Here is a 15,465-nt window from a genome sequence, read left to right on the forward strand (position 1 = left end):
GTGTGTGTGTGTGAGTGTAAATATAGGTGCAGGCATGGCTGTGTGTGAGGAGCTTTCTTCCCAACCACATGCTTCCGGATTCAGTTCCACTGCATGTCTCCTCGGGCAAGAGCCTTCTCCTATACTTGTTGCCTTTCAGTTGTAAATTGCGAATAGCCACTTTAATAATTTCTACACACACACACACACACACATTTATATACAATGGGTGTCACTCAGTTTCTGTCAAGACACTTGCTCAAGGTGCCATGCAGTGGGGCTGAATCGAGAACCATGTGGTTGAGAAGCAAGCTTCTTACCATACAGTTACCTATACACCATGCATCCTAAAGCTCAGCATCTTGTGAGAACAAGTGGAATAAAAATAATAAAATCCCTTACTTGAAAAACAAGTAAGCATAAACAGCAGGAAGAACATTCAGTCATAAAATAGCATGTCACTAAGTCTCCATTCAAACTTAATGTCTGCTTGGAAAAGCGCTCGTATAAATAAAACAGAATTAGATTAAACGTGTGCATGAATGCATGGAGGCATACATGTGTAAAACCAGAACCAAATTTCCCTCATATAACACCTCAGTATCTTACTGGAAAAAAAAAACACAAAAAGAATACAATACATGAGATAATGTTGCCTTATATACCCATAAAAAGGACTGGAATGTTATTGGAACATGTCTGATCATAAATCTGGTCAATCAATAGGGGTTTAGCAGAAATAACAAAATATAATTCGTTTTTACACACATACACACACACTGAGACACACACATGTGCAAAAACAAACAAAAGCAAAAACAGAACGCAGCGTAAATAACGGACAGAGTCAAGACTATTGAAAAGGTTGCAAGATGCAACAAAAATTTTAGGAAAATAAAAATAAGAAATAAGTGGAAATTTTACCGGTGAGTGTGTTAAATTTTAAGGCAAAATAAGAAAATGACTCTCCCCAGACACAACAGAATATAAGTAAATAACAAAAATATAAGTAAAAGAACAACAAAATATTACCTGCTGCTTCCCTGGATAATTAACCATATTCTGACCAATAACATCAAGGATTTCTTTCTGACCTCCTTTCTAAATAAAAGAAAGAAAGAAAAATAAAAAGATAAAGAAAGAAAGATATATCAGAAAGATATATGTGTGGTAAGAAGCTTGCTTCCTAACCACATGGTTCCAGGTTCAGTCCCACTGCATGGCACCTTGGACAAGTGTCTTCTACTATAGCCTCAGGGTCAACCAAAGTCTTGTGAGTGGATTTGGTAGACAGAAGCTGAAAGAAGTCCATTGTGTGTGTGTGTGTGTGTGTGTGTGTGTGTGTGTGTGTGTGTGTGTGTGTGTGTGTGTGTGTGTGTGTGTGTGTGTTAGTGTCTGTCCTGCACCACCACTTAAACAACCAGTGTTGGTGTGTTTACATCCCCATAACTTAGCAGTTCGACAAAAGTGAATAATAGAATAAGTACTAGGCTTAAGAAAAAAGGTCCTGGGGTTGACTTGTTTAATTAAAACCCTTCAAGGCGGTGCCCCAGCATGGTCGCAGTCAAATGATTGAAACAAGTAAAAGATAGAAGAATGTGAATTTCTCTATGGGTGCAGACATGGCTGTATAGTTAAGAAGTTTACATCTCAACCAAAATGAATGTCGGAGGCAGAAGAAGAATCATAGCTAACCCAGTTGGAAAAGAGGGGAGATAGTGGCAAAGGTGTATCAGGGCATCCAAGTTACATGATGCTGAATATAAGAGAAATGGTGGGCTTTGTTCCTACTTAAGAGATCATATGGGGGGGAAAAAAATGGCATCAATGCTCTGTAGCATTTTCACAAATGAGCAACTATTTTCAAAAGTGAAATACATGAAAAGTTAGTTAACCCTTTAGCATTTAAACCGGCCATATCCGGCCAAAAGTATTCTGCCTGTTTTATGTTCAAACTGGCCAGATCTGGTCTCTCACACCAACCCTACAATATCGTTTTAAAAATTAACAGCTACCTCATCAAAATCTCGCAGCTACAAGATAATGCATGATTAGTTCAAAACAATGTGGATAAAAAAGCATTAATTTTGGTAGAATAATGTGAACACTAAAGGGTTAAGAACATGAATTTCTGATGGCCATTTGGAAAAATAGCCAATTGTGCTTCTGACTTCATACAACCTATCATTTCAAGCCCCAGACAGTATCAAGTATCATAATATTCCCACAATAGAAGTGATAATGCTGCTCTTCCTGTTAAAGAGGATTGCCTGCCTGAGCCCTCTGTTGGTGCCACATTAAAAGCACTCCTGGCAGTACCACTTAAGAGCACTAATGCCAGTGCCATGATAGAAGAACCCAGCACACACTGTAAAGTGGTTGGTGTTAGAAAGGGCATCCAGCTGTAGAAACTATGCCAAATCAGACTGGAACCTAGTGCAGCTCACCTGTTCATTGGCTCTGGTCAAACCGTCCAACCCATGCCAGCATAGAAAACAAATGTTAAAGGCTGATGATGATGAAGTTCGTTGTGACATAGATGTCAACTTAAACTAAACTTAATTATAATTTTGTTTCATAATCAGTACCTTCTCTTATTTAGCGTTTACGTGTTTCAACCATTGACTGCAGCCATGCTGGAGTACTAGCTTGATGGCTTTAGGGAAACAAATTGACCCCAATACTTATACACATTTTAGAGTCTGGTACTTATTCTATCAGTCTTTTTTTGCCAAATTGTTAAGTTAGGGGAATGTAAACAAACCAACATCAGTTGTCAAATGGTGAGGGGGGGACAAAAACAGACACTAAAACATACACATAGATAGATACAGTGAGAGATACGCCCTTCCACACAGCTTCCATCTGCCAAATTCACTCACAAGTCATTAGTTGGCCCCAGGTCTATAGTAGAAGACATTTACCCAAGGTGTCACGCAGTGGGACTGAACCCAAAACAACATGGTTGGAAATTGAGCTTCTTAACCACATGGTCATGTCTGTGCCTTTATCAATTCTAGAATATAATATAATGATTCAATAGATGAATGTATACCACTGACACTTCATGGATTTCACTTCTGGGCCTTGAATAAAGTAAAAACAATTCAGGTTTGCAAACCTCTCCTTTACATAAGTGTTTTGAATATTAGAGAATTAGAACTCTATACAAATATATTTAAATGTCAGAAAAATAGAGATGTACATGAATATTTTAAATGTCAGGCCTACAGATTCAGAATGCATCAATAACGTTGTTTTGTTTAATATAAACTTGTTTATTTGAGCAATTTGTTTTTTAATTATATTGTTTAAATTATAACTATTTTAGTGATGTTTGTGCTTATTACTGTGTTGTAAGTTGTTTTAAGACAAATTGTAAAAGGTCATGACATTTTTTTTTTTTGTTCTATAAATAATCATAAATAATTATGAATTTCAATTAACGAAAGTATGACAGAATCAAATTATATTATATATATTATAACTATATTGAGTGAAGTGGCCTTTTTTTTAATATTTTTCTATTGTTGTCAAGAATTGTTAAGAATGTAATTTGAATAAGTCATATGTTTTTTTTTAAATAACAATTTTTTTTTTTTTTTTGAAATATGATAAATAAATATAAATGTTCTTTCCCACCAGTCTACCAAACTAAACCATGCTAGAATTAACCAGTAAAACAAAGAGAATCCTTAAAAATTAGTAGTGGTCTGCAGCAAAAAAGAAATTTTATTGATAGTGAATGAAGTTTTTTTTGGCTTTATTTATTTTTTTTTTTTTTTTCGAACCACAAGAACTTGGATTCAGTCCTACAGCATAGCACCTTGGGTAAATATCTTCTACTCTAGCCTCAGGGCAATCAAACAAAGCCTTGTGAGTGAATTTGGTAGACAGAAACTGAAAGAAGCCCATCGCGCATACATGTGCATCTAGGACCACACTATCCTATATTTTTTGTTTATTGTTCTTTGTTAGTCTAAGATTAAACATGTATTTAGAACTGCACTACCTACTGTCCTTTGATCAAGCAAACCTATAATCAAAAGTGTTTCAACCATGACCATCCAACCATATTGTATACCTAGGACTGCATTGCCTAATTTGTCCCTCCCTGTTTTCTTAAGGCAATTGAGAGAAATTTAAGGTAGACTTGACTGCTATTTCTAGGAAGGAAAGCAACTGCATAGAAACCCCATTGTTGGCTCAATGTGCCCTTTGTTTTATAAGATAGAAGGATGTAGTTTCATAGTGATTTGGCTTCTATTTCTAGCAGAGTCAGGTTGACTCATACAGGCTCTTTATTCACTCATCACAAATAATACAAATGGAAAACTCATGCTGGTTGAAAATGTGATTCAGTTGATGATGAGAAGCATCCAAGGGAAATGGATTAGTTTAATTAGACCTGAGGATAGATAAGATAAATTAGAATACTGGTACAGCATTACAGGTGAGATGAGTTAGAATGCCGACACAGTATGACTTGCTGTATTGCCAACTCAGGCAACAATTCCATTATTTATGTAATGCAAATAAATGCCTCCTCACGTCAAAGGAACTTGCAAGGGGGTCGGTGCCTAACTCTAGTTTCATAGTGTTAAACAGACCAGAGATACATCTTTCCTCTGGATGGGTACATGCTCTTGAGAAATAGTGAAGAGGGCAGAGGTTATACAATAGCTGTGTGGTTGTGACCACATCATCTGGTTCTGAGTTCAGTCCCATTACACAGCATTTTGAGCAATACCTCATAAGTGGAATTTAATAGATGGAAACTGCACAGAAGCCTATTATATATAGAAATATGAATATGTGCATGTCCATGTCCATTTTAATGTTTATACTGGTGTTGTTTATAATGTTCTCCTTTATATCCTATATCTACTCAGTTTGATAAATAGTTATTGAGAAATGATAAACAGACTAATAAATAAGAACTGGATTTGCGGTGATTATGATCAACTAAAACCCTTTAAGGCAGTGCTCCAGTATGGCCACAGTCAAAAAAATAAGAGAACGTCTACCATCATTTAACATTCACTTTTCCATGCTTGTAATAGTTTAGACAATGTCTATTGAGGCAGATTTTTTTCAATAAGCAGGATACCCTTCCTGTCACTAACCTTCACCTGTTTCCATGCAATGTAATATTTCCTCATGGCCAGACATGTCCATTGCAGAATACTGGAAATGCATGGCATTCATTTACAACAATGACAAGATGTTAAGACAAGGACATACAAACATACAGACTCACACACACGCATACAGGTAAGTGTGTATGTGCATGTGTGCTTTTGTGTGTGTGTGTGTGTGTGTACGTGCACACATGCAGGTGCAACAAGTTTCTTACAGTTTTCACCTACAGGGCGGCTGGTGTTAGGAAGAATATCCAGCCATGCCAAAACAGACATAGTAGCCAGGTATAATCTTCTACCTGGCCAGCTCCTGTCAAACCATCCAACCCATGCCAGCATGGAAGGCAGACGTTAAATGACGGTGATGATGACGATGAAATCTACTTTAGTCATCTGGGGACTATTGTAGATGACACTTGTTCAAGGTGACATTCTGTGGAATCGAATTCATAACTGTTTGGTTGAGAAGCAAACTTCTTAACGGCACAGCCATACCTGCATCCAATCACTTAATCAATTTGTTTCAACAACACAATTACAAATAAGTAGATTAAAATAGAGGTTATACTGATAACACCCGATGAGAACAGTGGCAATGACAATGATGGTTATCACTGTCAAATAAAAATTAATGATGACAGTCACAGCAATGTCGATAATGATAAATATTGCTTAGGTGAAGAAGAGCTGGCATATGGAAGTTTGGAAAGCTGCAGCGGTAGTGGTGGGTACGTGGTGTTTGATTTCAAATGTTGGCGCAGACTAATGACAGTGACAATGATAACAATTAGAACACCTGAACAGACAGAGATAATTACAGAAAATGCAGAAATATAATACATGGAACAATAAATAAAGTTAAAAGAATACTTACATTACCAACATAAACTTCTGCAATGAATAACACAGGGTAAAATGCTCTGTAAAAGAATGAAAATGTGTTGTTTTTTTTAATTTTTATTTATATATACATATATATATAGATATACATACACACACATATATGTAAAATATATATATTTTCAAATGAATCAAGTCATAATCTTATCCATCTATTGTTTTCATAATCGGTCATAATGTCTTACGTTTAAGATGATTCCCATGCTTTCCCTGATGAGAAGGTTACAATTTTAATATCAAAGATCCCTATGGATCACACAGGTTGTAATCCTTTGAAACATATGTAGGAATAAAGTATGCAATTATAACATGCGTTTTCTCCATTCCTTAAATTCTTAAATATACTCAAATACCCAAAATTTCAAGGAGTTCCTGCCTTAAAAACAGGAACTAAACCACAGTTATTTTGTGTTCTTTGCTACATTGGTTTCTATTAACCCATTTATTCTATCAGAAGAATTTTTATTCATTAAGATAGAAGAAATACACATAATTATATATATATATATATATATATATATATATATATCATCATCATTTACCATTCAATGTCCATGCTGGTATGGGTTGGACAGTTTGACCAGGACTGGTAAGCTGGAAGGCTGCACCAGACTCCAGTCTGATTTGGCATGGTTTTCTACAGCTGGATGCCCTTCCTAATGCCAACCGCTCTGAGAGTGTAATATGTGCTTTTACATGCTATTGGCACAGGTGCCATTTGTGTGACACCAGTACCTGCCATGACTGTGATTTTTCTCAGCTTCATGGGGTCTTCTTTTCAAGCATGACATAATGCCAAAGGTCTCGATCATTGCCTCCATGAGGGCCAACACTCAAAAGGAACCCAGCCACTTTGCCTCCATAAGGCCCAATGCACAAACAGTGCTCTTTACATGCTACTGGCATGGGTGCCAGTTACGTGATACCAACATCAGCCATGACTATGATTTCACTTGGCTTGATGGGTCTTATCAAGCACAGCATATTGCCAAAGGTGTCGGTCACTAGTCATTGCCTCTTTGAGGCTCAAAGTTCGAAGATCATGCTTCATCACTTCATCTCATGTCTTCCTGGGTCTACCTCTACCACAGGTTCCCTCCACAGTTAGAGATTGGCACTTCTTTCCACAGCTGTCTTCATTTATACACATCACATGATCATACCAGCACAGTCATCTCTTTTGCACACTACATCTGATGCTTCTTATGCATAACCTTTTAGAGGAGCTCCCAGGGGCAGCCTGTCTTAAATTCTTCTGTTATTGCCCAGAAGACTGTGCTGAACAAGAGGGGGATGAGCACTGATCCTTGGTGAACCCCTACTTGTACTCTGAATTTTTTGCTGTACTTATTACCAACCCTCACCTTACTGGTAGCATCATATACTTAGTTTCTACAGCTCACACCAACCACTTGTCTATCCCTAGTTTCTGCACTGACACCACCAGATAAGGGATCGGAGGACCATGTGTGTGTGCGTGTGCGTGTGTGTGTGTATATATATATATATATATATATATATATATATATATATATATATATATATATATATATATATATATAAATATATATATACACACACACACACAGACAAACAGATGTTGTAGTGGTGTACAGATTTTATATATAAATAAAAGAAGGTAGTCAGTATTTGGATAAATATTATTCATCCCCTCCAGGGATACATCATGAATTAATATCATAAAAAATATTTATCCAAATCCTAACTATATATATACCCATGCTAGGCGAACATTAAACAATGATGATGATAATGATATATATATACACACATACATATATCGTTATCATCATCATCGTTTAACATCTATCTTATATGCATGCATGGGTAGGACAGTTGACAGGAGCCAGCCAGGTAGAAGACTACTCCAGGCTACTGTGTCTGTTTTGGCAGGGTTTTTACGGCTGGATGCCCTTCTTCACACACATATGCAAGGATTGGGCAAAATAATGAAAACATCACTTTTTTAACTAATTTTTTTTTCTATTGGCAAAATGACAAATTCAAGAGAGAGAAAGCGAGAAGGAGAAAGTGTATGTGTGTGTGTGTGTGTGTGTGTGTGTGTGTGTGTGTGTGTGTGTGTGTGTGTGTGTGCATGCACTTTTGTTCATACACACAATTTATTCCTTGCACTTCATGATATAGCTATCTATTTTTCTTGCTTTGCAGATATTCATATTTAGATTAACTGCATGAAATATCTCATTTCCAAAGGGAATGAATTCTTGGAGTGCAGATAACTGGAGTTCCAATCACTAAATCTGCTGAATTATTTACTGTTTTGAGAGCTAACGTCTCTGAAATTATGTAGACTTTCCAAAACCAAGGTAAAACCAACTTTGACAAGCATAATTCTGGATGGAAAGCAAAGCTTACAGAGTTGGACCACAGAATAGTGAAGTGTAACTGAGTCTAAAAAAAACCCATCAAACTACAATAGCAAAAATGACAGCACAACTAAACTACTGCCTTGCCAACCAAACCCATTTGTTGTGAGCTCTATGAAGTTGGACACCATGAGAGACCTGTAACTGCTAAACCTCTCCTATCACCATTAACATTTGATTTACATAACCTACATTGGGAATCTACCTGATTTTTGTCTGTCTTGACTTTTACTCAATTAGTCCTCAGGGTTTAATTTTGTGTTGTCACTAACAAACTTTCTGTCTCCCTTTTCAGCCTTCCTTTCTGCAACTACAACCATGTCTCATTATTACTATTTTCTGTCACTATTTTTAGAAAACTACTATGTAAAGCCTTCTCTTACTTAGTCATGCTAGAGGCAACCGGTGTATAGATGAATTATATCAGATATTAACATCTAAGAAAAAATTGCTTAATGAAAGACATGAGAGTGTTCTATCTTGTACACACTATTCTAAATATGTGTTAAGTAAATTTTATTGTGTATATCTGTACTCATATGTATACTTTTATAAGTCTACATATATGTGCATATCTGAATAAATATGTTTGTGTATATGCATGTAAGCGGTTGTATACATAGACATATGTTATTTTTTTAATATTTATATCTGTTGCCATCAATATACTGTTATGCATATGTATGTGCTTGAGTGTGTATATAGGAAAGTACATGTAATCAATACAAAACCTTATCTTGGGGCTTACATGTATCCTGACCAGCAAGAATAATGTGTCAACCTCTATCTACACATTTAAGTTTTGAATTCAAATGTCATGCATATATATATATATATATATATATATATATATATAGGTTAATATTAGCAGGTAAATATTAGTAAGCTACATACTAAACTTGTATATGCATTAAAATACATAATATGATAATAATATCTTCAAAAGATTTATTTTTCACACATAATCCTGTTAATATATGAAAGATATTATTTTTTTATGGCTTCTAATATCATCCATAAGATGTGTGTCTTCCTGTCTGTTTCATACATGTAAGCTGAGAATTGCCAGCTCATGTCTATATTGTCAACATTAATAAGTTGCAGGCTTTGATTCTCTACCTGGTTAGCATCTCATCTGGTTGCCTGCTCTGATCCACTTCATCTTGTTGACATATGTCATCTACAATTATCGTGATGTGATTGATATCTTTCTGCTACCATTGTTAACCTCATCTTGTTGACATGTTCTGACTGCAATCAAACTCATTTATTTGACGTCCGTCCGTTAACAACAATCAACATTCACAATCGACATCTGAGGCCTAAAGTAATCCAGGATACAATTCACCTGTTCACCATCTGTAGGCTAATGTTCCAACTTTTTCAATTGACTGGTGACGATGTCAACAGGTTAATATTAGTAAGCTATGTACTAAAATTGTTTAGTTGACTACCTATGAACACCATATCTAGTCAATATCTATGAAATAAAGAACATCACACATAGTCAACATCAATAAGCTGTTAACCCAATCTAGTCAACATCTTTTGAACATACCAAATTAATATTTGTAATGTGTAGACACCCAGGCTAAACAACAATTGTAACTGTGAACAAACCATCAAATTAACATTTATGAAGCATGAAAATTTTGATACGGTTGACATGTGTAAACTTTAGCCAGAGTCAAGTTAATAAATACTATTTACAGACAGGCAATATAGTTAATATCAGTAGACCTTTATCACTACATTTTGGAAATTTAATCTAGCAGATATCAATAGCCTGTGGATACAATCTTATCAACATCTATGGAGTATATAAGCACTCTCTTTAATCACATTTATAAGCTGTACAGCCTCACTAAAAATAAGTAGTTTGTGCAAACAGAATCAACGTCTGAAGGCCATTGGCTTTTATTCTTTCTCATGACATTTTTTGAGTTTCACTTCTCCATGTTGCTAAACACCTATTTTATATATATAAAATATCATTTCTAAATAATCTTAGATTCTGCTGCTCTACATTGATAAGGGGTAAATACCCTGAAACTAGTCTGTAGATGCCAGACCAGCAAGGGGAAGCAGCTGACTTCCCCTGTTCGAAGGTTATAATGGACACAGGTTCGTGCGTCACATAGTTAGCAAGAGGCGATGGCCTCTTGGAGCTAATCAATGGCAGCATTCGTCCTATTTTTCTGGACTGTCATGTTGGCTTGGCGATAACTATTAATACTTAATTACTTTCTTAGCCATAAAATGGAAAATCTGAAACTCAATATAAGAAAAAGTCAAAAACTAACTTTTGTTCAGGACCATGTACGGGGATTTCATCAGAATAGTCTCCAGGTAGTAAGGCATGAGCTGGTTTCCTGCCTTTTTCTGCAACCGGACGGAAAAAGTCAGTTTCTTCATCAGAACTGGCTGGACTTCTCTTTGGCTCAATTTTGATTTGGTCACGTTGCAAATTAGCCAGTGTTAGCAATTCTTCAATTGGACCATAAATGTGATTATCTTTTAGACACTGCAAAATAGAATATTGAAGATGATTTGGAGACATTGTTAATTAGTTAGTTGTAGAATTAGTTGGATTTCTTTGCTTTTCCTTTGCTTGTTTCTTGGTTTAATGTTTTCACATCTGCACACAGACTGGGAGATTCTGAAAACTGAGATATTTTCACAAATTAAGGCCATGCATTTTAACGGTAATGGTGGCGGTGGCAATGGTGGGGGAGGGGTGATAATGAGGAGGAAAACGAGCACAATGATCATGATTATGATAACAATAGCACTAATGATGGTATTGATAATGATGACAAGGAGAATGATGAGAACAGTGATGATAAATCCAAGTTCAGAATTTATATGTATGATGCAGCTATGCATATTGACAGAATGCCAGCCGGAAACTGACTGCAGCAAATTGGTGCAACATGAAACAATCATTATTCTAATATATTCCATTTAGCATTAAAGAGATGTCTGCAATGAGAATTTAATCCACTAGGTCAACAGGTTTTATGCCACATGCAACAGAGTTCTTTAACCTTTCCTACCATTTTCTAATAATCTAATAACATGCTCTCTCTCTCTCTCTCTCTCTCTCTCTCTCTCTCTCTGATATATATGTAATAAAATATATTGCACTCAATATATACTACTGATTGGGGAAGGAAGCTTGATGACTCTTCTCTGAGGATTAGTCAACAAACTGCGAAACAGTCTTTCAGGAGACTACTTCCCTCCTATTTTTTATTTTCAGTACATCAGTAGTAAAGAAAGAATGTGTTTACATTCTTATCGAAGCCCCAGTAAAGCTTTGTAATATTTAAATGCATATATTTGTTCCAGCTCTTTACATTCTGAATTCGAATCCCATTGAGGTGCATTTTCTGCCTTTCAACTTTTCGGGGTTCATAGAATAAGATACCAGTTGAACAAAATGATTAACCCTAAAGTTTTTGGTATTGCATTTATGTTAAAAACAAGTAGCTGCAGTAGTTGCAGTAGTAGTAGCAGCAGCAGCAGTAGTAAGAGCATTGAATTGGATGAAGACAATGGATTGACACACACATGCACACACAGACACTCAGATACACACACACACACACACACACATACATACATACCCATGTATATATAACTGACCAGTTCAAGACGTTATATAAAGGGAGGGGTTGGACAAAATAATGGAAACACCTAGCATCATAGCATCATAGATTTTGAAATATCTATTAAACCATCAAAAGCTTATTTATTTTTATGTTTTTTGATTTATTATTAGTGTTGTTTAATATGTTTTGCTAAAATTGCTGTTTCTTTTCAGATATCATCAGAAAAAGGTAATTAAAATTCATTAAAATGACAGATCTATCAGACTTTCAGAAAGGTCAAATTGTTGGTGCTTGTATGGCAGGTGCTAGTGTAATGAAAACAGCCGAAATGTTTGGTGTATCAAGAAGTACTGTCTCGAAAGTAATGACAGCCTTTGAGAAAGAGGGAAAAACCTCCTCGTTGAAACAAAACTCCAGAAGAAAACCAAAACTTTCAGACAGAGACCATCAGATGCTTACACGAATTGTTAGAAAGGATTACAAAAGTACAGCTCTCAAAATTACTGCAGAGCTGAATGACCACCTCGAGAACCCAGTTTCCACAGAAACTGTTCACTGGGAGCTACACAAAGCCGGATAAGTCCTGGAGTCAATTTGCTCGACTAAAGGCGGTGCTCCAGCATGGCCGCAGTCAAATGACTGAAACAAGTAAAAGAGTAAAAGAGTAAGTGTGGAAGCCAACAGGAAATCTTTGATTATGCAAATAGTTTTGGTAAATCCATATAGGAAGGGGAACATTTAGTTGCTGTACACATGATGTTACATATCACAGAGATTAACATAAAGTTCAACATGGAGCGTAAGATGATAGAGAAAACTGTGAAAAACAACACTGCATGTAATTTAGACATAATCATTAAGAATGAAATAATGACAGAAGGGAGAAAGGTGGGGTTGGAGGGTCAATGGAAGACTGATTAGATCTGCTGCAATCACTAACAGAAAGCAGTTTAACCCTTTAGTGTTCAAACTAATATGTCAAAAGTAATCCTTATTCATGTACACTTTAAAAAATTAATCTGGTATTATCTTGTAACTTCAAGATTTGAGAGATGTAATTGTTTATTTTTAGAATGACATTGCAGGGTAGGTGTGAGATGCTGGTTCTGGCCAGTTTGAGCAGAATATTTGGGCCGGATATAGCCGGTTTAAACACTAAAGGGTTAAATAGAGATGTGCACATGTATACATGTGTGCATGTATACATGTGTTTCATTGAGTGTACAGGCATGGGTTTGTGTGTACATGTTTGTGCATGTGTGTGTGTGTGTGTGTGTGTGTGTGTGTGTGTGTAAGTAAATATACAGATAAGTAAACAGATAGGAATATAGAGAGCCCAGAGAGTGAAAGAGGGATAATGGGAGAAAAGACTTATAATGACAAACACACCAGCAGGTGGGTACATAAGGTGTGTGTGTGTGTGTGTGTGTGTGTGTGTGTAAGTGCATGCGTGCGTGCGTGTGTGCGTGCGTGTGTGTGTGCGTGTGTGATTATTTAAGTTGAGGACTGGCAGAATCAGTAGAACAGTGGACAATATTTTTTGTGGTATTGGGCTTTGCCTCTTTACATTCCGAGTTCAAACCTTGCCAAGGTCCATTTTACCCTTCATCTTTCTGCAGTCAAAAAACTACACACCATTGGATTATAAGTACTGGTTTCAATGTTATTGACTATACTTCAGAGGGTTGTGCTCCAGTATGGCCAAGCACCCAGTACAATACGGAAAGTGGTTGGTATTAGGAAGGACATCCAATCATAGAAACTGACCATGCCAAAACAGAGAATTGGAGACTGGTGCAGCTCTTCAGCTTCCCAACACTTATCAAACCATCCAACCCATGCCAGCATGGAAAACACACGTAAAATGATGATGATGAGGAGGATGACGGGGACAGAAGCAACTCCAACAAACTTGAAGCAATAAGAAGAGAGCAACATTCAGACAGGTGACTTCTTGAACTGGAAAGTTATATATACATAGATGTGTGTGTGCGTGTGTGTGTGTATGTGCGTGCATCTGAGTGTCTGTGTGTGCATATACACACACATATATATATATATATATATATATATATATATATATATATACATATATACTGTTAAAGACTGTCATACCGGCCATGACGAAGGGAAATAGCCCTGAAACTCGAGTCGCCTTTATATATATATATTTATCCTTTATATTGAACACTCAATATTTCATCTACATTCAATACTTTATTTCATGGTGACATCCATTTTTATTTTATTTTATATTATATATTGTATATTATATTATATATTGTATATTCCATATTCTATACCCCACATTAGTTCTGCAGGAATATAAATAAAACATAAAAAACAGGCAGTGTTGGAACTCTTTTAAGCAAAATAATATATTCCTCTATACACAATCATACAAAAAAATCCACCTTTTTTTGTATTTATTTTTACTCGCATATATATATATATATATATACATATATATATATATATACATATATATATATATATATATACATATATATATATATATATACATATATACATATATATATATATACATACATATATACATATATATATATATACATATATATATATATATATATACATATACATATATATACATACATATACATATATATATATACTATATATATATATATATATATATATATATATACATATATATATATATATACATATATATATATATATATATACATATATATATATATATACATATATATATATATATATATACATATATATATATATACATATATATATATATATACATATATATATATATATATATATACATATATATATATATATACATATATATATATATATACATATATATATATATATATACATATATATATATATATACATATATATATATATATATACATATATATATATATATACATATATATATATATACATATATATATATATATACATATATATATATATATACATATATATATATATATACATATATATATATATATACATATATATATATATATATATATATACATATATATATATATATATATATATATATATATACATATATATATATATATACATATATATATATATATACATATATATATATATACATATATATATATATACATATATATATATATATATACATATATATATATATATATATATATATATATATATATATATATATATATATATATATATATATATATATATATATATATATATATATATATATATATATATATATATATATATATATATATATATATATATATATATATATATATATATATATATATATATATATATATATATATATATATATATATATATATATATATATATATATATATATATATATATATATATATATATATATATATATATATATATATATATATATATATATAT

General features: G+C 34.0%; 2 protein-coding genes across 2 annotated transcripts in view; one reads left to right on the forward strand and one right to left on the reverse strand.

Moving 5' to 3' along the window:
• LOC106869617 (uncharacterized) overlaps positions 1-11,003 on the reverse strand; it is a 65,854-nt gene extending 54,851 nt beyond the window's left edge. The window contains exons 1-3 of the mRNA XM_089365830.1: positions 10,732-11,003; positions 5,995-6,040; positions 1,012-1,080 (exon numbers count right to left, since the gene is read on the reverse strand). Of these exons, the coding sequence (XP_089221956.1) occupies positions 1,012-1,080; positions 5,995-6,040; positions 10,732-10,988 (372 nt within the window). The 5' untranslated portion in view covers positions 10,989-11,003. The remainder of the gene's footprint in view (positions 1-1,011; positions 1,081-5,994; positions 6,041-10,731) is intronic.
• A 1,831-nt stretch (positions 11,004-12,834) lies between these two features.
• The window catches only part of LOC106873297 (uncharacterized), an 18,029-nt gene continuing 15,398 nt past the window's right edge, over positions 12,835-15,465 (forward strand). The window contains exon 1 of the mRNA XM_089365995.1: positions 12,835-12,930. Coding sequence (XP_089222121.1) covers positions 12,835-12,930 — 96 coding nt within the window. The remainder of the gene's footprint in view (positions 12,931-15,465) is intronic.

This window comes from Octopus bimaculoides, chromosome 18 (assembly GCF_046866305.1).
Source record: "Octopus bimaculoides isolate indiv1 chromosome 18, ASM4686630v1, whole genome shotgun sequence".
Taxonomy (NCBI): Eukaryota; Metazoa; Mollusca; class Cephalopoda; order Octopoda; family Octopodidae; genus Octopus; species Octopus bimaculoides.